The sequence below is a fragment of the Ovis aries genome, chromosome 11, assembly GCF_016772045.2.
Source record: "Ovis aries strain OAR_USU_Benz2616 breed Rambouillet chromosome 11, ARS-UI_Ramb_v3.0, whole genome shotgun sequence".
Taxonomy (NCBI): domain Eukaryota; kingdom Metazoa; phylum Chordata; class Mammalia; order Artiodactyla; family Bovidae; genus Ovis; species Ovis aries.
This window is the reverse complement of record NC_056064.1, coordinates 37,260,917-37,283,719: the sequence shown is the minus strand read 5'-3', so window position 1 is coordinate 37,283,719 and position 22,803 is coordinate 37,260,917. Positions and strand designations below refer to the sequence as shown.

The 22,803-nt window shown below is 47.0% G+C and overlaps 1 protein-coding gene across 4 annotated transcripts in view; it reads left to right on the top strand.

Moving 5' to 3' along the window:
- IGF2BP1 (insulin like growth factor 2 mRNA binding protein 1) overlaps window positions 1–22,803 on the top strand; it is a 50,573-nt gene that overhangs the window by 5,519 nt on the left and 22,251 nt on the right. For all 4 annotated transcript variants that reach the window (XM_015098729.4, XM_060394856.1, XM_015098728.4 and 1 more), the window contains exons 3-4: window positions 18,704–18,752; window positions 19,279–19,330. In XM_015098729.4, the coding sequence (XP_014954215.1) occupies window positions 18,704–18,752; window positions 19,279–19,330 (101 nt within the window). The remainder of the gene's footprint in view (window positions 1–18,703; window positions 18,753–19,278; window positions 19,331–22,803) is intronic.

Sequence of the window (22,803 nt, the reverse complement as noted above, 5' to 3'; positions counted from 1 at the left end):
TGTAATTCCCATCACTAATTTATTCAAAGTATAGTTAACTGGTCCAAATGTAAAATTGTAATGGCATAGACTTTGCTGGAACAAGAGCAAAACGTTCTTTCTTGTAATTATGTTTTAGAGGTGAAATACATGACGTTAATCATTGGAAGAATCTTGATTCAAAGCTTCAGAGCAACTAATCTTTTAAAATTACCTTAATATATGTCATTTGAATCTTACTTTATGTGTTTGAGTACTTTTAAGCCTCGTTTTTTTTAGCTTATTTATTCTATAATGTGTAACAACAGTTGACAAAGGCACCATTGAGATAGGCTTGTGAGTATAAAATTTTTAAACACTAAATTTTTTTTTTTCAGATCTGGTTTAAAGTGAAAAGAAAGAGACCTAAGTGCTATTTGTAGACGTTTAAGGGTTTTTGTGATGAAGAGATATAGATTATTTATACGTGTGTTGATTTGTGTGTGTGGGGGGGCTGGTGTTGGTGTTGGTCATGTTGTCATTAGAATAAATGTATGAACCAAAGGCGTTTGAAGAACAGACATTTCGCCAACTGTTAGAATTTAAATTCTGTCTTGTTCGCTCCCCATCCTCTTAAAAGATTCTTAAAATGTGGCTAATGCCTTCCAGAAAGTGCAGCTTAGATTTTGGGATGGGAGTGTTTGGGAGAGAAAAGGGGAGGAAAAAAGCAGCAGGGGAGACTGGAAAAATCAGACGAGTTAGTCCTGGGTTGGAAATTCCAGACGGGGAAAAAAAAGAAAGAGAGATGGGGGTTGGGGTGGATTGCCCGCTTCTCTTTTAAAGAGGAGCGGCCAGAGGCGCACAGCGACCGACGGGAGAGGGGCTCTCAGACACCAGGTTTGGAAGACGGTGTTAGATTCAGCCCAGGGCAAGGCGATTTTTGCTTTCGGAGTTGCCTGCCTTCCCTTCGCTTTTTCAAAAAGCAGAGAAAGTCGAGGCGGCGCTGGAGGCGCTTCCTGGAGAGCCCGCGCCGGCCCCGCTGCCCTAACCCTTCCCCGCCCGCCGCAGCCCCAGCCCAGCCCCGGCCTCGCAATCTCTGCCCGCTCCGCGCAGGGGCCCCCGCCTGCCTCTGAGCCAGCCCCTGCCCGGGAACAGCCGCAGGCCTGGGTCTCCGAGGAGGGCTTCCTTTCCCAGGGTCCCCGAGACCCCTGGCTGCGACGCATCGGCCCACAGCCTCATCTTGGTTCTGGGAGCCCCCAGATCCCAAACCTCGCCGCGGCTTACCCGGCCTTCCACACGGGGAGAGGTCCCAGGCCCCATGGTGCAGACCTTCTAGCACCCGCGCTGTCTCAAGACCTTTCCATTCTAAGGCAAAAACTAAAGGCTGGTGGGTGAATGTGGAGTGAAGAGGCAGAGGAGACAGGAAAAGAGCGGGTCCGGGGAAAAGAGGATGAGAGAGGTGGAGAGAAAATGGAAGTGCCTCTAGTTGCTGCCCTGTCCCATAGACCTGAGGCCCTTAGCCATGGGGCATAGAACCTTGAAGAGTTAACAGAGTGGGATAATATTTAATCTTTAGTAGATGGACTGTGTGTCCCCACCTCCCAAAGGCTGATTGAAACAATAACAAAGGGAGTAATAGTAACCAGAGGATCTACCATGGGTTTTATTTAGTTGTAAATGATTGACAGTAGGTCTTTCAGTTGGCCACTGGTGAGGCTGCAGAGATCCACCAAGTGTTTGACTCCACCTTAACGTCAGATTTGCATACCATTTCCACCTGTGTCTAGTCCATACCTTTTAAAATGTCTGTCAAAGGAAATAAGAAAAGGTCTGTCCTTGAAAAAACGTGGAATCAAAATGTATGCTTTTTTGGAAATTGATTTGATTTGGCTGGAAGACAGTCGTCCAGGAGAGCGCCTGTGATGGCAGCACAAACAGGGAGATGTCCAGTCCTTGGTTTGTTAACTGCGTTCCAGTAGAAGAACCTGGAGTTTGTTTACAGGGGGCTCTGTACTTTTTAGCAGGTCCAAGGGGTCATCCTAGTATTGAACAAGCAGAGTCAGCTTTGTAAGACCTGCTTCTCCTTTGCAGCCAGTAGGTTTGCAATAAAGTGGCATGGAGTGAAGGAAGAAGAGGCTTGAACAACCTTTCACCCTAAATGCAGACTGCTGAAATAAGATGTGTGTTGATTATGGGTAAATCACAGGAGAAGAGTAGGTCTGGACCTCATCATTTTAATATAGTTGGAGAAAACTTGATTGCGAAACGCTGAAATGTAACTGTATACAGAACAAACACCACCAGAAACGCAGTGTTAGTGCAGAAGTCCAGGCTTCCAGGATCTGATGTTCTGGTCGTGTGGCAGAGAGCAGAGAGCATGGCGAGCCACCAGTAAACTGCTTTTGTGTGAAATACAGAGCAAATAACTGGAAGAGTAAAAAAAGGATTTTTTTACTAACCTGTCCAGATATTTTCAAAACCCCTAAGGACAAGTCTGATTTATTAGACAAGTGGCATTTTGGGGGCTAAAGGCATATATAAGTGATCGGTCAGGATGGGTGGGAACTTTGTTCATAGTTTAGTGGGGGAGGTTGTGGAGAAGATCCCTGTTAGAGAGGAGACAGAAGAAGTGAAGGATCTCTTTTCATTTTCTCTTTGCCTCTACAGCATATCTGTTTTGTGGATGTTAGTCAATCCTTTGAACATTTCCTTAGGAAAAGTGGGTTAAGGAAGGCTTCATTTTTACTCATTTTGAGTTAGTTCAGTTAAAAAATTAGTTTTTCATCCAGATGTTTTGGCCACTTGGAATGGAAAATGTTAAGTCTGAGTGAAGTTTGATTGGATGGTTTAATTTAGTTAATTGGATATAGTTAGAATCTTTAAGAGGAGAAATGAGAATTTAGAAATTTTTAAAAGATTGTTTTGTGTAAAGGTTGTTTATGGAGTCGAGAAATGAGAGAATTTAGAAATTTTTAAAAGATTGTTTTGTGTAAAGGTTGTTTATGGAGTCTGAGTTCTTTGGCAACAGGAGCAGGGAGGACAGGAATCATTTTCAGAATTCTTGAGGCTCAAGGAGAGAGGAAGCACTATTATTAGGTCAGAGTCTCACGTCCTTCCCTAGGTCCCTCACTCAGTCTTACAGAAGTGTGGACACCTTTCCAGGTGTCGCCAGAGATCTCCGGAGAGTTTTGGAGTCCAGCAATGAGTGGGAAACTGGAAAAGTTAATTAATCTCCTTGAGCCACCATTACCTTAACTGTAAACTGGTGCTACCACACATTAGCTATTCCTATCCTTTGTTTTCAATATGGACTTGTGCCTCCTGTCTTTGGACTGGGTGTAACCATTGGGCTATTTTCCGAAGGCAGTAGGTAGGGTGTTCAAGTCCACTTCTGTGAATATGGTGTGCATTTTGTGTGGAACAATGATGGATAGGCATATTGAAGGGGATTTGTGTGTAGGATGCTTTTGATAACCTGTGTGCTAAAAGGAAAGGCCACCTTTTGGGAGATAGAGATGAAGCTCATCAGGGCAACTGCCAAGAATCCCTAGATATGGACCCTACCATTGTCTCTTAACCATCCTTTTAGGAGAATAGAGCATATTTTCCATTGTGATTCCCTCAGCCTGGACCAGGTTTCTCACTGAAATTTTACTCTGGTGCTACTGTCAAAGGTGCTTGTAGGGTAGGGAAACTGATGAGAAGAGAACTCCCCTAATTCTGCAGATGAGGTAGGTGCTGTGAGAATTCCGGGTGAAGGGGACTCTTAAGTCCTCTAGAAGGGCTGAGGAAGGAAGAAATAAGCAGCTTCCCCTACCTGGTAGGAGATGAGCATGTTTGACTTGAAGTTCTGCTCTTACTTAGGCTAACAAAGTAGGCATTCAGGAGTTGGGGGTCCCTTGGATTCAGAGGTAGTGACTGCATCCCTGGCTCCCCTCCCTGTGCCCTCTTAGATGGCAAGGCCGTGGTGGTCTCAGTCTGTTTCCCTGGTCTGGAAATACTCTCCAGAGGTGTACTCTGGACCCACCTTCATGTCCACTTCTTTTCTTCAGCCCTTTCTGCTCAAAAGGTACAAGCATACCTACCCACAGACTTAGACTCCCTCTCCACATCTCAGTCCAGAGAGTGAGGATTGAATCTTCTCTTAGTGGGGTGGGGAGGGGTAGGGCTTTCAATCCGGATGTGGTTTTTGACCATTTAACAGGCTTGTGACTTTAATCAGTTACTATAAAGGATTTTACAATTAGTTTATGTGGAATGATGTGTGTTGCCTCTTTTCTGGAGTGGCATTTGGGATTGCTTGGGGCTTGTCAACTTTCCATTAGGTACTCTTGAGGAGGAGAAAATGAGGGGAGACAGGAACTCAAGTGGGGGCTGTTGGGTGGAGTAAACTTGTTGGGGCTATCTATTCAGAATTAGACATTTATGCCACTTCCTCCTCCAGGTCTCTAAGTTGCTTGGGAGGAGAAGTCCAACTGTAATAGAGAGCAGTTGCCTTGGCAGGATTTGGAGACGGAACCCTAAATTAAAGGGCAAAGACGATCCTTCACAGACGTGGCTGTTGGTGGCTGCAGCCAGTTTGTTCTGAGCGAGGACTGGATGTAAATAAGATGTTGGCTGGGGAGACAGCAGGGTTCAGAAGAATAATCTTTTCATGTCCACTCCAGCAACTTTTTATTTAATGTGGAAGAAGGGAAAATCTAGCTGGCTGAAGTTTCATTTTATATAGAGGGGTTTCCTCCCAATGTTTATTACCATTTGGTTCAAAGCTGCTTCTGCTGACTTTTTAGAATAGGTTGGAATGATATAAGTCCAGAATAATAAGCTGTGGGAGGCAGGAGGGGGAATAAAATGATTTCACAAACCTCACAACCTCGCAGATCTCTCAGATCATCTTTATTTCACTTTCCCACCCTTGCCCCGACCATCTTGGGTAGTTCCTTTAAACTTCTTTTTTTTGGCTGTGCCCCATGGTGTGTGGGATCTTAGTTCCTTAACCAGGGATGGAACACCTGCCCTGTACATTGAAAGTGTAGAGTCTTAGCCACTGGACCCCTAGGGAATTCCCTGAACTTCTAACTAGAAGAATAGTGCCTGTCTAGGCCCAAGTACCTCTCTTCTCCTCTAAAACACCACACAGTCAGCCACTTTAGTCTGAGTGTGTGGGGGTCTTGCCATTCAGTCATCAGCCATTTTAGGGGATGAAGTGGGGCATAATTTTAAAAATACATATTTACAACTAAATCATGTAAGAAAATATTTAATTAGACATCTGATATTTTGCATATTGCGCCAAAGCTTGGTACCTCTATTCATGCATGTATGCATGCATGCACTTATTTTTATCTGTTCAGAGTCTGCTATTGACATCCCCTCTGCCAGGTACCAAATACAAAGGACAAGATGTAATACAAAGACAGACCTTAGTCTTTAGTGTGGAGATGCAAGGAAGTACACTTTTATCAGATCATTTTTCTCCTGGAGATTTTAGGTTTCCTCCTCTATCCTTTTTTTTTTTTTGGTGTAAGCTGTGGCATAGTAAAAAAATTAACTTTAAATTAAAAATTAAATTTTATATTAAGATTAGTAAGCAATAATTAATAATTTTATGAAGTAAAATATATAGAGCATAAAATTGACCATTTTTAAGTATACAGTTCAGGTGTACTAAGAATATTCACATTGGGGTGCAGCTATCCTCTCCACTTATCTCTAGAAATCCTTTCATCTCGCAAGATTGAAACTGTACCCCATAAACAGTAACACCCCATTCCTACCTCCCTCCAGCCGTATTTGCATCATCGGTTTTGATTTTCTTACATGGTGGTTGCCTCCCCATTTTATATAAAATGGGAGTCTTTGCCTGACCCTTCTCCTGAATTAAACATTTGATTATTCATTGGTTTTTTTATCTAGCATTATTTGGTCTTTTTCAGGGCAGGGAATGGAGACATAGGGAGAAGGAGCTGCACAAAAAAGGTGCAAGATAACATTCCTGCCCCTCAGCATTTTCACTTTAGATCCAAGAAAAGCTGTGGGACCACAGAAACCAAGAGGCTGCAATGCAAGGCACACAACCTCAGGAACTAGCAGGAGGTAGGCTTTGAGTGAGTGTGAGCTGTGTTTCGAAGGATGGGCAGAAAAAATAGGAGTGGATTCGGGAGAAAACTGGGGGCAGGCAGCGAGATGTTTGTGGGGTGATAACTCTTCTGGAAGAGAGTGGTGGTATCCTAGTGGGGAGAGCAGAGCCCCCCTCCAGGTAGACACTGAATAGTCACTGTTATTTCCCCTATTGAGCATCTTTTTTGTGCTGTAGGTCAAAAGATGAGTGCCTTTTGCAATGCTAAGCATTTATTGAGTACCTACTCAGATGTAGGCATTGTTCCTGTTTTGACTTCTAAGAACCCTGCAGGCATTAGTCTTCATTCCACAGAAGAAGCTGAACCTCTAAGTGGTTATGGTAGCTTAGCCAAGATTGTACCTTGAATAAGGAGTGCTGAGATTCAAACTCAGACCTTTGTACCTTCAAGGCTGAGCTCTCTTAGAAGGTGGGAGCAGGTGATCCTTTAAGAGAAGTTGAATGTTTTTTTGGGGGAGGGCATAAGGTTAGCAAATAAAAACATGCTTGGCATTAATTTTTCCTGTGTTCTGAGTCTCCTGACTCTAGATGTTTTATACCTGCCTTGCATTGTATTTTCTTCTCATCATTGGAATTTTCAGGCAATCTTGACTGAAGAAAACTAAGAGTGTTCTCCCTGTGTCTGGGCAGCTGTGATAGGAAATGGGAATTCTCTTAATGAAAAACCTACGGAAAGGGAGTTGAATGAATTGGAGAAGGACTTGAGTGGTTTAGGATTCAGATGTCCATCTCAGCTTGCCCTTTGGCCAGATGTGGGTACACTTTGGGATCTGGGGTCAGTATCTTCTTGGGCCTCCTGCCATCTGAAACCTCCCCATCTCCTAAACCCGGAAAATAAACTGGGTATGTATGTATTTTGAGTTCTAAGAGCTTCCATCCTTTGGCATTCTTGGATGTGCCAGGGCTGGAGCTTTAGGTTGATTTTTTTTTTTTTTTTTCTTTCCCTTTTCCTTTTGTTTAGGTTCAAACCTGGGGAAAATGGGAGGCTGGGGGGAAGGGCAGGGCCCAAGTGGCTTCCCCTCCCACCCTGCCTCCTCCTAGCAGGAAAGGACAAAGAGTTAACCTTTGTTACAAGCCTACAGAATCATAATTCATAGCTCATACATGTTTTTGAGGAGCGAGAACTCAGTTACCTTTCCTGGTGAGCAGGAGCAGGCTTCATGGTGTGGTGACACTTGGCGGGCTAGTGTCAACTTGGGACTAGGCACTTAACCCCTGAGCCTGTTTTTGAGCTGCAGAATGAAAGTTAAAATATTCTCAATATTCTGTGGTTTAGAGGCTCAAATCAACCTCTTGTGTTCTAGGCTCATAGGAGAGTGTGGGTTGTAAACCCAAAGAGGCTGTTGTGTCCGCCTCTTTGCTGAAGTACTGTGTAAACGTGAGTTTATTAATAAGACTAACTGATGACACCCCAAGAGGGCGGACAAAAGAATGTCATTTGCACCCCCAGACAAATGCCCTACTCTGCGTGGAGGTGTGACTCTTTGATTATAAATTTTCTATAGTGGCTCCCAGAACGCCCAGGGAGGAGGGTCTTTTTTCACGAGGCCCGGAAGGCCTCTTGGTTCCGCGCCCCCAGCCCACCCCACTCCCAGGCCTCGGTTCCTGCCTTCTCAGTGGGAGGCCTCCGGGCCCGGTCCTGCCTCCTCCCACAGCCCAGCCGAGGTCTCTAAGGAATGCCGCCTCCCGGGCCATTTTCTCCCCTCCTGCTTCTGCGGCCCCACTTCCAGCCCCCTACCCCCAACCGGTTCCCACTTAAATGCTTGCAGGCCTGTTTGCAGGCGGGAAGCCCCCTCCCCCACAGGACCACCTCAGTCACAGCCCTGACCACAGGGAGGTCGGGTCTGGATTTACTAAAGGACCCCAGAGGGGGAGCCTGCCCCTCGCTGGCTGCCTGGCTCGCTGATGGGGTCGGGTTTCGGCCGGTGGCTCTGGAGAGAGAGACAAAGGGCAAAGTCCTGGTCCCCACCCCCACCCGGCAGCCCCCGGCGGCCGTCCCCTCCCCCTCCGGGCCCTGCGCGGGTAGCCCGGGGCCCCCTGGGCCGGGTGGGACCGGCTGTGGCGAGTCGGGAAGCCGAGGGGGTTCTGGCGGCAGAACGTTCTAGACCGCCGGGCCCCCGCGGGCCCCGGGCACACCCTCGGTCCCCCTCCTTGTGCTCTGCCAACTCGGCCCACCCAGCAGCCGGGTTGGGGGGCTGAGCGCTCGGCTTCTGCCGGCTGAGGTGAGAGGGGCTGGGGGAAGGGGCCGGCCCACGTGGGGCACAGGCCCGGCGACGCCAGCCCGGCCGCTCAGCTGCTCGGCCCTTCTCAATTGCCCGTTCATGAGGACTCCCCTCCTCCCCCCCAGCTGCTGCCAGCCCTCCCCCACCCTCAGCTGCTGCCGCCCTTCCCAGGCACCTCTTTCTCCTTTGCCTTGCCGCGCCTGCTCCCCGTTGTCCTCGCCGCCCTGGGTCCCTTGGGCTCTTCGAGCCCTTGCTCCTGCTCCTGGCCCAGGATGGTGAGAACCATCTCGCATGACGCTGATGGGACGTCCTGGCAGAATCTGGGGCTGGGGAGAAAGGCCTTTAACAGAGAGGGCATGTCGCTCCCGCCCAAGCCGGGGCAGAACTCAGGGCTGCACGTCCGTGGCAGGGGAGAATTGTTTTGATGCACTACCCACTAGAAAGAAAGAAACATCAGTTCCTGAAGTTTTCCACCACCAACAGGTCTGCGTTGGCAGCTGGAGGAGAGAATTCCTTGAGATTGTTAACCTCCTGTTGGAGGAACACAACCAGAGCGCCTTCCCACCAACAGGGTGAATTGTATTTTTCAACGTCTACTGGCATACATCCCCATCCTTTCACAGGAAAACCAGCAATTCCAAGAAGCGCCCAAGTGACACCAAGGTCTTTCTCAGTGCAAATTTTGAGTTGCAGAAGAAGAGAAGAAGATTTCTGTTAAGACTGATCTAGTTTTCATTTCTTTGCTTCTCTGCCTCAAAATCTTAGCCTGGAGCTGTGCTTCAGAGCTTGCTGGTCCCTCATGAGGGGAGGGACCCCCCCACCCTGCCGCCCCCTTGCTTCATTTCTGAGGCACACCTTGGTAGTGCTTTCCCCTGAGTGTCCGCTCCATCCTCAGCCAGGTCTCTGGCCCCTGAGGCCAGACCTTTTGGCTCTAAAGCTTCTTCAAGAGATGCTGATATCTCCACTGAGGGGATGAAAGCTAAATCCGTCTCTCTGTGAGGTCTTTCTAGCCCCCTCTACCTTTCCGTCAGAGTGTATTAGCCTCCCCTGCTCTGAGGGAAGATCCTGGGAACGCTTCCCATTACCGGCCAGAGAATGAAGGTGAGCGGTGTCCCCAATGGTTCATTTCTTACCCACAGCGTTGCTCCCTCCACCAGCAGGGTTGTGCTGTTCACAGTGGGCACCTCTCCTGTTTGTCTCCATGCATCCAGTTTAACGCATGGCTCCTTCACACCTCGCACTTCATCTGTTGAGCTCAGGAGGCCATCTCGGGCTCTAGGCAGCCCTCAGGTGAAAGCGCATGGATTCTAGGCAGAGAGAGCACTGTGGAGGCAGGGAGTGGCAATTGGCCCAGGCTGACTTGGAATTTGTCTCGAAAGAGCTACGCTGCCTTAGCTTCTGTTTTGGCTTCCTCTGGCGCTGCCCAGATGGGCAAGGAAAAAAAAAAGTGGGCTCTCTAGTCAAACCATGTATTTCCGAGATGAGTAAATTGAGCAAAAGATTTATTCCTCCTTTGCTTGCTCTCCAACACCAGGTAGCGCCTTCCCAACTGCCTGTCAACCTCTGCACTCCTGCCTATCCCAAACCAAGATGAAATTTTGCAAGACAATATTTGGTGACTATACTTTTTCCCTGCTAACAAATCTGACAATCATCCAGCCGTATTATAGTGTAGTTAGCTCTTCTGCAAGTTAAATCCTGTGCCCAAATTGGAGCCGCATGCAATAAAAGCCAGTTGGCACGCACTTAGCCATACAGAATATGGGCATTTTTCCTGCTGCTGACATTGGGGCTATACAAGCTTCTGCTGTGTTAACACTTCTTGTCAGAGAGAAAGAACCGAAGTTTGGTGAGATGAGCAGAAACCAGCCTGGGAGGAGAGCTGAGTTCTAGTCCTACCTCAGTTTCCAAGTCTCTTTCCTTTTCCTGTGCCTCGGTTTCTCCTATAAAATGAGACGGACTATTTTGGACTCTGTTAGACCTCAGTGTCTACATCTGATTTCCTCGGTGTTGGAATCTGATTTTCTTCAACTGGAACTTGCAATTGCTGGGTTAATGATGTGTGTGTGTCCTTGGTCATCTGAGAAGCCTAATGAATCCCCGTCTTCTTCCCTGATTCCAGGCGGGCCAGGAGCACTTTAAACACAGTACAAGAGCCTTCCAAAGAGGGGCTATGATTTGTCCCAGAGTTTCTCCCCGGAATTTGCTTCCTGTCCTCAGCATTAGTTCAGGAGCACACGGACGGTGTGTGTGCTGCATACCTTTAAAAGACCATGTTTGAGGGACCAGAGATACATTCCAGCGGTGTCCCTGCTGTCCTGTTTGCCCAATACTTTGACCCCTTGGTGGTGGCATCTGCTCTGCCTGGTCCTGCATCTTCCAGCAGGTCTGTGTTTTCCTTTCCAGCCCCTACCCTGCCCGTCAACCCACCCGGCTGCCTGCCTGTCTGGCTGCCCTACCTCTGGATCAGCCTGGCACAGAGCCCTGGGCATTGTGCCAGCTTCTCCTCCCCTCCCCAGCCCCGCCCCCTTTCTCAGCTACTGCCATGCTTGGAGCGTGCCAGGTCCGCCCCCTTCAGAAGCTTTCCTCCACAATTATTTTTTTCTCCACCTCTCCACTCTACAGGGATAAGGAGGCAGGGTGGGGAGGAAGGACTAGGTCAATGGTGATCTTATGGGAAGGGCAGAGGTTGGCACATTAGGACATCTTTTATGTGTGATTTTTCAGTTGGGCAAAGCAACTGGGATGGGAGCCAGCTTTGGGGGGGGGGGTCGGTGCCTCTTCTCTGGTGTCAGCTGCATGGGACTCTCTTGTTGAGGAGTCGACAGTATCACCCACTTCTGAAGGGTTACTGTGCCCAGCCCACCTCCTCAATGCAGTTAACCTTTTCTGTTCCCTTCTCCCGTCCCTAACCAAGCTAGGGTGTCCTGTAAACTGAAAGCAGGAGGCTTGCCTAGCTTCCTCATCACTCCATGCTCTGTACTGCGGCACAGTGCCTCGCACAGTCCAATAGAAATGTGAGGCAAGGCACACATCTAAGTGTAAATTTTCTAATAGCCACATTGAGGAAAAAGTGGAAAAAAATTAAATTTATTTTTGGCTGTGCCGGGTCTTCGTTGCTTTTCGAGGGCTTTCTTATTTTGGTTTCTTCTCTTGTGCGTAACATGGCCTCACTAGTTGTGGTTCCCGGGCTTAGTTGCTCTGAGGCATGAGGAATCTTCCTGGACAGGGATCGAAGTCATGTCCCCTGCATTGGCAGGTGGATTCTTAACCACTGGACCACCAGGGAAGTTCAAAAAAAGTGAAAGTAATGTAGAAGGTTAACTCAAATTATTTTTTAAATTTATTCAGAGATTATTGTCAGCATGCAATCTGTGGGATACTACCTTCCCTGGTGGCTTGGCAGTAAAGAATCCGCCTATAATGCAGCAGACCCAGGTTTGGTCCCTGGGTCAGGAAGATTCCCTGGAGAAGGAAGTGGCAATCCACTCCAGTATTCTTTGCCTGGGAAATCCCATGGACGGAGCAGCCTGCTGGGTTGCAGGTTCAGAAAGAATCGGACATAACTGAATAACTGATCATGATGAGCATGAAGTCTTAGGAACCCAATGTGTATTTTATTTTACTGTTAGAGCCTGTTCCAATTCATATGATAAATTTTCATTGGACGCATTTGATCTGTATTTAGAGTTCATAAAATTTAGAGACGAAAAAGTTAAATTATGTGAAACCTTTAAAGAAAAAATTCAGTCGCTGATTTGAAGTGCTCAGTAGCCACACGTGACTAGACTAATGGCTACTGCAGTGTGGATAACGAAGGTTCAGTGCCTAGCAGGTGCCAAGAAAGTCTGGAATGAATGACTCCAGCAGCTGGACACCAGAAACCTTAAGAAAGTGGTAATGACCTTGACTGCTGATTAGAATGAAAAGAACATGGTGTCATTGCAAGTTTGAAAAATCTTAATTAGTTGCTCACTCTTTTAAAATGGCCAAGTAATAACCCCAACCCCATCACCAGGCAAGCTTAGTTTTCTGATTGCCGTGGGCTGTTTCTTCCCACATTTTCGAGGAGATGCCTGGAGGCTGGAGTGAATTTGGGTATCACTGGGGATGAAGTTAGTGTGGATGTGTGAGTGAGTATCTTAACTTTGGGCTATGGATGGATTCCAAAGCTTTCATTAACCCATGAGATCTTTAAATTGTGTGCAGAATGTTTGCATCTTTCTGGTGAAGAGTGTTCTTACCTTTTATCATATTTCCTAATGAGAATCTCCAGGGGAAAAATTGGTTCACAACCACTTCTGTAGACCATTAAGACACAGAAAGTCACTCTAATTAAAAAGGTGTAGGAACTTTTAAAATTAGTGGTCCAGTGGTTAGAACTGCATGCTCCCAATGCAGAGTGGCCTGGGTTTGATCCCTGATCAGGGAACTAAGATCCCGAATTCCACAGCAAAGATGCCACAGTGAAGATCCTGCATGCCACAACTAAATAAATATTTGGCACAGCCAAAGACATTAAAAAAAAAAAAAGAAAGTGTATCATTATAGGTGGATAGGGTTGATCTCTATCTGGGAATACAAGATCCAGTAAAATGGGCTAATCCTAATCCTTTGTTTCTGTGATGTGAGAAACTCAGGTCTGTAGAGTTGGAGGCCTGACTTGCTCAAGAGCATGCAGCCTGCTAGTCAGAACCGTGACCTGGGGGAGAGGTGGAGATGAGGGTCTAATCTGGAGAATCTGACTTAATCCTAGTTCTCTGGAGAGATGAAAGCCTTAATTTGATTCTGATAGGGGGCTCTGGGGGTTGGGGCCCCAAGCCTGAACAGTTTTCCAAAACCTGCTGTTGCCTCTCTCCACACCTGGCTTGCTCCACCTTGATGTAAAGGGAGTCTTCCCACTAGAGCAAGATGAGGTCGCTAGCATAATTGAAGGTCGCATCCTACCCTCTGGACATGGGGGTGGAAGGAGGAGGGAGGTGGTTTGTCTGCAGGGGTTAGAAAAAGAACACTTCTAGGGCAGGCAGTTTTTAGCTGTCCTTCCGAAGACCTAAAGACCTCCCAGGGTGTGTTCTGTCCAGGTGTGTGTTCTGTCGTCTGGGGAGGCCCCCTTCTGAAAGGGGGCCTGTGTATCTGCTTGTCTCCCCACTGGACCTCAGACCCATCCTCCCTGCCCCCATGAGGCTCCTCACCAGGGCCTGGATTCTTGCTAACAAAAATAATAAAAATAAAATAAGAAAAAACTTCATTGGCTTAGACTCATTAATTTTGAATCTGTGATGACATTAAAATTGGGTGAGCTAGAATTATCTTTTAAAAAAATGTTTTTGTTATGGAAAAAAAATTTTTGAAAAGTAGAAAGGATAATTAAATAATTCCCCCATGTACCCATCACCAAAAATTACCAAATCATATTTGATCTGTATTAATTTTACCCCTGGTTACTTTAAACCTAGACATGACATTTTATCTGTAACTGTTTCAGTATGTATTTCTAAAAATCAGCATTTTATCTTTTTGGCCATGCCTTGAGGCTTATGGAATCTTAGCTCCCCTGCCAGGGATTGAGCTCTTAACCTCTGATGGTGAGAGCTGCTCAGAGTCCTAACTGCCGCTGTGAGTGCCCGTGCGCTCAGTCTCTCAGGGGTATCTGACTCTGCCACCCCATAGGCTGTAGCCGCCAGGCTCCCCTGTCCATGGGATTTTCCAGGCAAGAATACTGGAGTGGGTTGCTATTTCCTACTCCAGGGGATCTTCCCAACCCAGGGATCGAACCCGTGTCTCTTGCATCTCCTGCATTGGCAGATGGAATCTTTACCACTTTGCCACCTGGAAACCCTCTAACCACTGGACTGCCAGGGAATCCCCTGACTTTTTTTTTAAGAATATTAATTTTAAAAAAAATGGTACGAATGAACCTATATACAAAACAAATAGACTCACAGATATCGAAAACAAACATACGGTTACCAAAGCCTGTTCTAATATTATCAAATACCTAGTCAATGTTCAAAACCCATGAATCCCTTTTCAACTAACTATGGAGATATATGTCTTGAGAAGTTATAGGTGGGGTGTTTTGACTTCCTGGAGAGCAGTACCCACTCAGCACGTCTGCTCTTCACTCTGATGGTTGAACTCTATGAGTGTTTTAAATTTGTCCTCAAGCCAAACCTTTCCTGTATTTTGGCAAAGACTTTTGTTTCCTTTCTGTCATCGAAAAGGCAGCACAAGGGGACAAGCCTGGAAGAGCCTGGAACCAGACAGCCTCTGTGTTTCAGTACTGACTCTGACTCTGGGTATCTGACTTGGCAGATAATCAAGCCCTCAATCTCAGGGCCTCAGTCTGTAAAGTGGAGCTGCAGTTACCATGGGCATGGATAGTGGGAGGCTTCTTGGAGGTGTAGAATCTGCACCTGGCGTCTGGTAAGCACTCCTGACATGTTAGTGTCTTCCTTAATGAACTGTTTTCCTTCCCATTCAAGGTCAATGACATGTCTCTCAAAAAGTAAAAAGGATCAGAGGTCCCTGCCCCGGGGAGCTTCCAGTCATACTTTCAGGGTCCAGCTCCTGTTCTTCCTGAATCTCTTGTTTTCCTACTTATCTCCTTAGCTGTTGCTCAGATGCTCTCTCCCTCTGGTCTCTCCTGAAATCTCCCCTGGGCTTGAAGGAAGTCACTTGGTCCCTGTGGCCCTCGTGTCTCCTGCTTGCCCCCAACCACATCAGAAGGGAGCGTCCCCTATGATTGCTCTGTGTCTGGGGAGCTGCCCCAGGGCCTGCTGGTTAGGGCAGGCAGAGGGGGTCAGAAGCCTCAGGGTGTTGGCATCCAGGGCAATAATTTGACTTGTGCAACCATTGCCTTCATTGCCAGGGGCTGGAGGCTTTACTCTTTCCCTTCGCGAGTTTATCAGCTCCAGGATGGGTGGTGGCTCCTGAACCTCTGGGAGTTCTCTTGCTTTTCCGAACAGTAGGTATTGGCATGTAGGGTCCTGCTCAGTGTGCAGTGCCCTGTGTGCCTGTAGTGCAGAGGCTCCACTCTAATCTAGTGGAAGCCTGTCTATCAGTCGAGTGCTGGATTGGGACCCTTTGGTTGTCACAGGAGGTGGAGGTGTGGGCTGTGGTATTTCCCGCTATTTCCCCATCAGTGCAGAAGCCTAACCATTTTACAATCACAGGTAGCCACTCCTTGTCAGACGTGTAGCCTCTTCCCGTGCCAGTGTCCTGGGGACTGACTGGAATTGGGACTGGGACCATGACTTAGCAGGCCTCCTGCCTGTTCTAAGTCCTCACAAAAGCCCTATCAGTTTTCCACAGGAGGAAACTAAGGTACCGAGTAAAGAAGTCAGGGATTCTTAACTTCCATCCTGACCCTCCAAGCCCTCAGCACCCTGCCCTGGCCCAGCTTGTACTGGGCAACCGGAAATGCCTGTAGGGTGAATGAGTTAGCCGTGGGTTCCTGGAAGGGACTTGAGTACTGGGTCCAGTTCTCAACATGGCCCCATGTGCCTTGGGCCTGAAAGAAATTAGGTAGCACCATACTTAATACATGGAGAAGGCAATGGCACCCCACTCCAGTACTCTTGCCTGGAAAATCCCATGGATGGAGGAGCCTGGAAGGCTTCAGTCCATGGGGTCGCTAAGTCGGACATGACTGAGCAACTTCACTTTCACTTTTCACTTTCATGCATTGGAGAAGGAAATGGCAACCCACTCCAGTGTTCTTGCCTGGAGAATCCCAGGGACTGTAGAGCCTGGTGGGCTGCCGTCTATGGGGTCACACAGAGTCAGACACGACTGAAGCGACTTAGCAATAGCAATACTTAATACAAACCAGGCCAAGGGCTTAAAAGACAAAAGCTCGTGGTCTCTGTGTTTTTGTCAGGGTTTGCCTTGCTGGCCAGGTTTGGAGGCCTGTAGTGGCCTTGTGTGGGTTCCCAGGATTGGGTGTGTGTGCCCTGGAGAGGTGGGTGAGCCGTGCCTTTTGGGGGTGGGGGAGGGCTGCAGGAGGTCTTTTCTTTCATTGGTTGGGTGTCCCTGCCCTCCTCCCCCCTCCTTCTCTTGGAACATTCCAGACATTCCAGACTGCCATTGCTTTCAGGATATGGATTAACATCCCAAACTGAGATTTGATTTCACCTCCCCATCCGTTCCCAACTCTTCCCTACCCTAAAAGAAAGCCCCTAAAAGAGGGAGTTTGAAGTAAGAAGAGGATATATATATTTTTTGAAGAGGGTATTTTTGACCCTTGACCTGAGATTGTAGTAAGGGACCGTCCTGAAAGAGTGCTCTTCAAACTAAACTTCCGCAGGGGGTTGCTTTAAGCCCTTACTGGTTTGAACTCCAGGCTGTCAGCTGCCCATCCCCTTGTGGTCCTCAGAAGCATTTGCCTGAGAGAGGTCCTCACTCACCTTGGTGACCCCTGTCACTAGCATTAAGGTAGATCAGTGTTCTCAGTCTTCTAAATCACCTCTTTAGTTCGCCAAGAGTTTGACTTTCCTCCTGCGAGAGCTCCTGTGTTTTCTTTGCCCATTTCATCACAAAATGAGTTGTTTATGGGAAATCCCATATAGCATGTGATGCAGATACCATGAAGCTCACTCTTGGCCATTGAATTGGATCCCGGGAAGCTGGCGGGGTGTGGGACATGAGGCCCTGGAATGGGGCTTGTTTCTGATGCTTGTTCTTTTGTCCTGCTATGATCTATCCTCCTTAGATCAGGTTCACGAACCAAACCAAAGTAAAGAACCATTATGCCACATTTCTCTTAAGTTGTTTCAACCCCAGAAGAGATTTCGTTAGTGTATTTCATTGATAAAGACTCTCTACCCCCAAAACTGCAGAGCTAGAAGGGGTCTTAAAGACCCTTCTGTTTCCGTTCTACATCTAAAGAAAGGCTTGGTCACGGGTGAAATGAGTGAGCTGGCCGAGGGCAGAGAGCCAAGATCAAAACATTTACAGTTAAGAGTTTAGCATCCCTTCCCTTGCCCTCATGTGTGTGTAGGGTTTTGTTTTATATATTTTCTTGTCCACGCCACGTGGCATATGGGATCTTAGTTCCCCTACCAGGGATGGAACCCATGCCCCTTGCATTGGAAGCATGGAGTCTGGACCACCAAGGAAGTCTCACTCTCATGTGTTTTGAGCATGATTTTCCCCTAACTTGGCAAGAGCTGACTTGGCCCTGTTGCATGTCAGCCAGGAACACGGGGCCTAAAGCTTGAGTGGCTTAGTCAGGACAGCCAGTCGGGGGCAGTTGAAGGGCTGGAACTGGACTTTCTTGCTTCCTGCTCTCATTTTTCCCTCGTGCCACTGGAATTTCATTGGACCATGTCCCGAAACTGAGAGTTTTGTAATCAAGGATACACAAAGACAAGTGACAGTTGACCAATGCAGATCAAGTCAATTGAAATGTTTTAAGCCCAGGGATTAGGGCATTGATTTGGGTGGTGAGCAATTAATTGCCCTGGGAATCAACCTCGAACCTGAAAGCCTTCCTCAGGGAAAATTACATTTTTAAGAGGGGTTTGAAAGATGGGAAGGAGGAACTATAATAAACTGGGAGGAGGGAAGGGGGTGGTCATGATGCTGGATTGTGTGTGTTAATCACTCCACTTTAGTATCCACACGTGTGTCTATTATTACATTTTAAGTACGATGCTTACTCGAAACCCTTTGCTAAGCTCTTGATAATATTATCTAACATCACTTTATACCTCCCTGTGAATAGGTATTATCCCTGTTTTACAAAGGAGAAAACTGAGCCTCAAGTTAAATAACCTTTTAAAGATCAGTGCTAAGTGAAGCGTAAGTTTAAATCTGTATCAAAGAAAGAGCTTAGCTACTGCCAACTATCCTGCTGCAATTTGTTTGCATATATGTTTCCCCTAATAAACTGTGAGCAGCTTGAGGCCAGGCACTTTGTTTTGTTTATCAGTTGTGTCCCCAGCAATGTAGAACAAAGTGATCCAGCATGGAGTAGACCCCGATTTAAAAAGGTATCAGGTGAATGATTCATACAATAATTCACATAGCTAGCTCTGTATTCCTAGAGGCTGAAACCCGGTGGGTGGTAACGGATGGTTACTGAGTAAGATATAACTAGTGAGGAACCTAAGAGAGATGAACAAAGCAGGTATGACTGGGGGGAATTAGTTATCCTAGCGCTTAGGGCACCTGGTTTTGGCTTTCCTAGCTGTGGGCGAACTGTATTTCGCTCTCTAAAGAGGCCAGGTTTCCATTCCCAAAGGTTATCATTCTTAGACTCTTAAGGCTTTGGTGTTGAATAGAAGGTAGGAAGATAGACTGGAACGAGGACTAAAACCTACAAGGTCACAGGCCCCTAAAGTATCCAGAGCTGTCACTGATGTTTTCTCTCTGATTTCAGGAGTCGAAAAATACAGATCCGAAATATTCCACCCCAGCTTCGATGGGAAGTAAGTGATTAGGGGAAACTGTTAGTGGGGTCGTGGAGACTGGGAGGGAAGTCTTGGTTAGCCTGAGGTGGCAGAGATGACTGGGAGGTGTCCTGGGGGCTTGGTTCTAGGCCAGAGGTTCTGAGGGAGGGGGTGGCGGGGTGGACAGTTGGATTGCATCCTCAGCCTAAGACTTCCAGCATGAGTTCTTGGGCATTCCCTCTGGTGAGAGGCATCAGGGAGGTGGGAGGGGTATTCCTGAACCCCAAGCTTAGAGATGACAGAGGACCGGCTGGAGACCCAGGTGCTGCAGGTCTGCTTCCCCAAAGGACCTTAAGTTCCTTTTTGAGCTCAAGTACATTCTGTGAAGAAATTCTGATGGATTACCACCAGCATTAGTACCTGAGAAAGGGCAAACCAAGCAGGTAACATGTTCAGTCCCCACCAAAGGCTTTCCCAGTGCCTTGGGGTGAGGGGTGTGCGCAGTGATGACTTGGTGAGTTCCTGGGGTACTCAGGTTAGCCGTACTCCCTTCCCCTGCTCTCAGGTACTGGACAGCTTGCTGGCTCAGTATGGTACAGTGGAGAACTGCGAGCAAGGTAAGAGTGGATAGAGGCGGCGGTAGTGGGGTAGGGGTAGATGGCTGTTGGAGGAGTTGTGGGGGGCGGATGGGCGGAAATCTGCTCTGCTTCCTTTTCTGGTGCCACATCTCTCTGGAACACCAAACAAAGACAGCCAGAGGGTACCGTGGAGGGAGGTAGAGTGGAGTGTCCCAGCGCTGGCTCTGCTACTTCTCTGGAACTGGCTTCTCCTCTGATTAATAAGAGAATCAACAAAACCACTCATTCCCAGCATGGAGTCTGCATGAGCCAGCCAAGGTAGAAACAGGTTCCCAAGATTTTAGAAATAGGTTAAGAATGCAAGCTGTGCGCAAAGTAAATCTGTAGCCCTTTTATTTTAAAAGCTTCGTGACTCTTGGTTTTTGTCTGAAATAATCAACAGGTTGTCTTTTTTGGGTGGGGGTGGGCGGAGGGGATAGAAACTGATTGTCAGCTACATGTCTTTGGTTAATTAAAAAAAAAAAAGCAGAAAACTTTTGCACATATTGATGGGCAGGCAAAATGTTTCTCAAGTCTGGGCCCATGGGAACTTCCCTGCTGGTCTAGTGGCTAAGACTCCATCTCCCAATGCAGGGGGCTTGGGTTTGATCCCTAGTCAGGGAACTAGATCCCACATACCACAGCTAAGACCTGGCGCAGCCAAGAAAAAACAGTAGGCCCACAGTTCAGTTCAGTCACTCAGTCATGTCCGACTCTTTGCAACCTCATGAACTGCAGTACGCCAGGCTTCCCTGTCCATCACCAACTCCTGGAGTTTATCCAGACTCATGTCCATTGAGTTGGTGATGCCATCCAACCATCTCATCCTCTGTCATCCCCTCCTCCTCCTGCCTTCAATTTTTCCCAACATCAAGGTCTTTTCAAATGAGTCAGCTCTTTGCAGCAGGTGGCCAAAATATTGGAGTTTCAGCTTCAATATCAGTCCTTCCAATGAACACCCAGGACTGATTACCTTTAGGATAGACTGGTTGGATCTCCTTGCAGAAGGAGAAATAATAGAAGGGAATTCTAGATCATAAAACGTTTGCTATGATTTTTGAAGTTTCTCCAAAAACTTAAGTTCTTCTCAAATTGCTTAGGATTATATATTATTTTCAGAGGATATGAGCTAAAATAAAATTTGGAGGACTTCCCTGGTGGTCCAGTGGTTAGAAGTCTACCTGCCAATGCAGGGAATGTGGGTTTCATCTGGTCTGGGAAGAGGGAAGATTCCACATGCCATGGGGCATGGTACAACAAAGCTCCGGGTGCCACAACTCCTGAAGCTGGCTGTCTAGAGCCCTTGAGCTGCAGCTGCTGAAGCCCTTGCGCCTCTGGCCCACGCTCTGCAGCAAGAGGAGCCAGAGCAATGAGAAGCCCGCCTACTGTAATGGAGAGTAGTCCCTGCTCGATGCAACTAGAAAAAAGCCCATGTGCAGCAGTGAAGACCCAGCTCAGCCAAAAGCGAATGAGTGAATGAATGAAAATTTGAAGTGATTTGGCCTGGACATAAAGTAGAGCTTGGTCGTTAGGCAGACAAAATGGTTTGAGTTTGCAGATCTTTAAGAAACCTAGACAAGACAAAATATTCATCTCCAAATTCTAAAGGGCCAAGCTGTAAATCACATACTCGCCTGCACAAAGATCTGAGGTGCTGAATCAGTGGAACAGGTTCTCTTCTGCTCTGACCCTGGAGCTTGCTTTTACTGTAAGCACCAGGGCATAACTGGAAGCACTGATAGCCATTGCTCAGTCCTTGATATCCATTGTCCAGGCCTGCTTACATGTTAGACTGATGACTCAGTTACTCCTGGACAGACAGCAGTGGCTTGGGAGCACGTTGGAGAGCTTCACGAGGGGTGCCCGGCAGGGGTCACTGCTAGTTCAAAGGCTCACCAGAGAACCATAACACACCTAATCTGGGGGCGATGCCTGCTCCCTGGAAAAAACAGAATGGGAAGTGTTTGCTTTTGTAACAATAAACTCTTCATCTGCTCAAATGCAGCTTACTAAGCAATGCCCTTTCTGTCCACCCTATGTGAAATTATACCCCTAACCACCACTTCCTTTTCCCTGGTTTGTATTTCTCCATAGCACTCAACCCCTTCTACTTTTTTTCAGGGAGAACATGAATTTATTATTTTTTTTAATTGAAGTATTGTTGATTATAATATATTAGTTTCAATTACACACCATAGTGATTCAGCATTTTTTAAGATTCTACTCCATTGAATGTCATTACAAGATAATGTCTATAACTCCCTGTGCTGTGCAATATATTTTTGTCCTTTGACTGTTTCGTTTACTTATTTATTTATTGGCTTGTGGGATCTTAGTTCCCTGACCAGAGATCCAACCTTGGCAGTGAAAGCGCTGGGTCCCAGCCTCAGGATTGCCAGAGAGTTCCTATCATTTTACTTTATACATAGTAGTTTGTATCTGTCAGTCCATACCCCCATACCCTTGATGCCCCCCTCCTTTTTAGTAATCACTAGTTTCTCTTCTGTATCTGTGTTTCTGTTTTGCACGTATATTCATCTGTATTTTTTAGATTTCTCATGGGTGATATCACACAGTATTTGTCTGTCTTTGACATTTCACTAAGCGTAATATGCTCTTGGTCCATCCACATCTCTGAAAATGGCAAGATTTAATACTTTTTTTATGGTTGAGTAATAGTCCATTATCATACCATCTTTTCACCATCTTTGCTTATTATATTTTTTGCTTTCTCTTCTTACTAGTATGTTTAAGCTCCACGAGAGCAGAGGTTTTGTTTGTTTGATTCACTCCTGTATTTCCACTTATCTGGTAGAAGATTCTTGCAGAATCTTCCTCTCCATTGAGATGGGAGATCTCTACTGACAGGCCAGAGAGGCTGAGAGTGGTCTGCACTGCAGTTTTGTGGTAATAAGTGGCTTTGGTATTGTAGGGGGAGGGGTGGATTTTGTTGTTGTTGTTATTCAAGTCCCCCACTCCAGGGCTGGGCAGTCTCAGTTCAGTTCAGTTGCTCAGTTGAGTCCGACTCTTTGTGACCCTGTGGCCTGAAGCATGCCAGGCTTCCCTGTCCATCACCAACTCCCAGAGCTTGCTCAAACTCATGTCCATTGAATCAGTAATGCCATCCAACCATCTCATCCTCTATCGTCCCCTTCTCCTCCTGCCTTCAGTCTTTCCCAGTATCAGGGTCTTTTCCAGTGAGTCAGTTCTGTATATCAGGTGGGCCAAGTATTGGAGCTTCAGCTTCAGCATCAGTCCTTCCAGTGAATATTTAGAACTGATTTCCTTTAGGATGGACTGGTTGGATCTCCTTGAAGTCCAAGGGATTCTCAAGAGTCTTCTCCAACACCACAGTTCAAAAGCATCAATTCTTCGGTGCTTAGCTTTCTTTATGGTCCACCTCTCACATCCATACATGACTCCTGGAAAAACCATAGCTCTGACTAGACGGACCTTTGTTAGCAAAGTAAGGT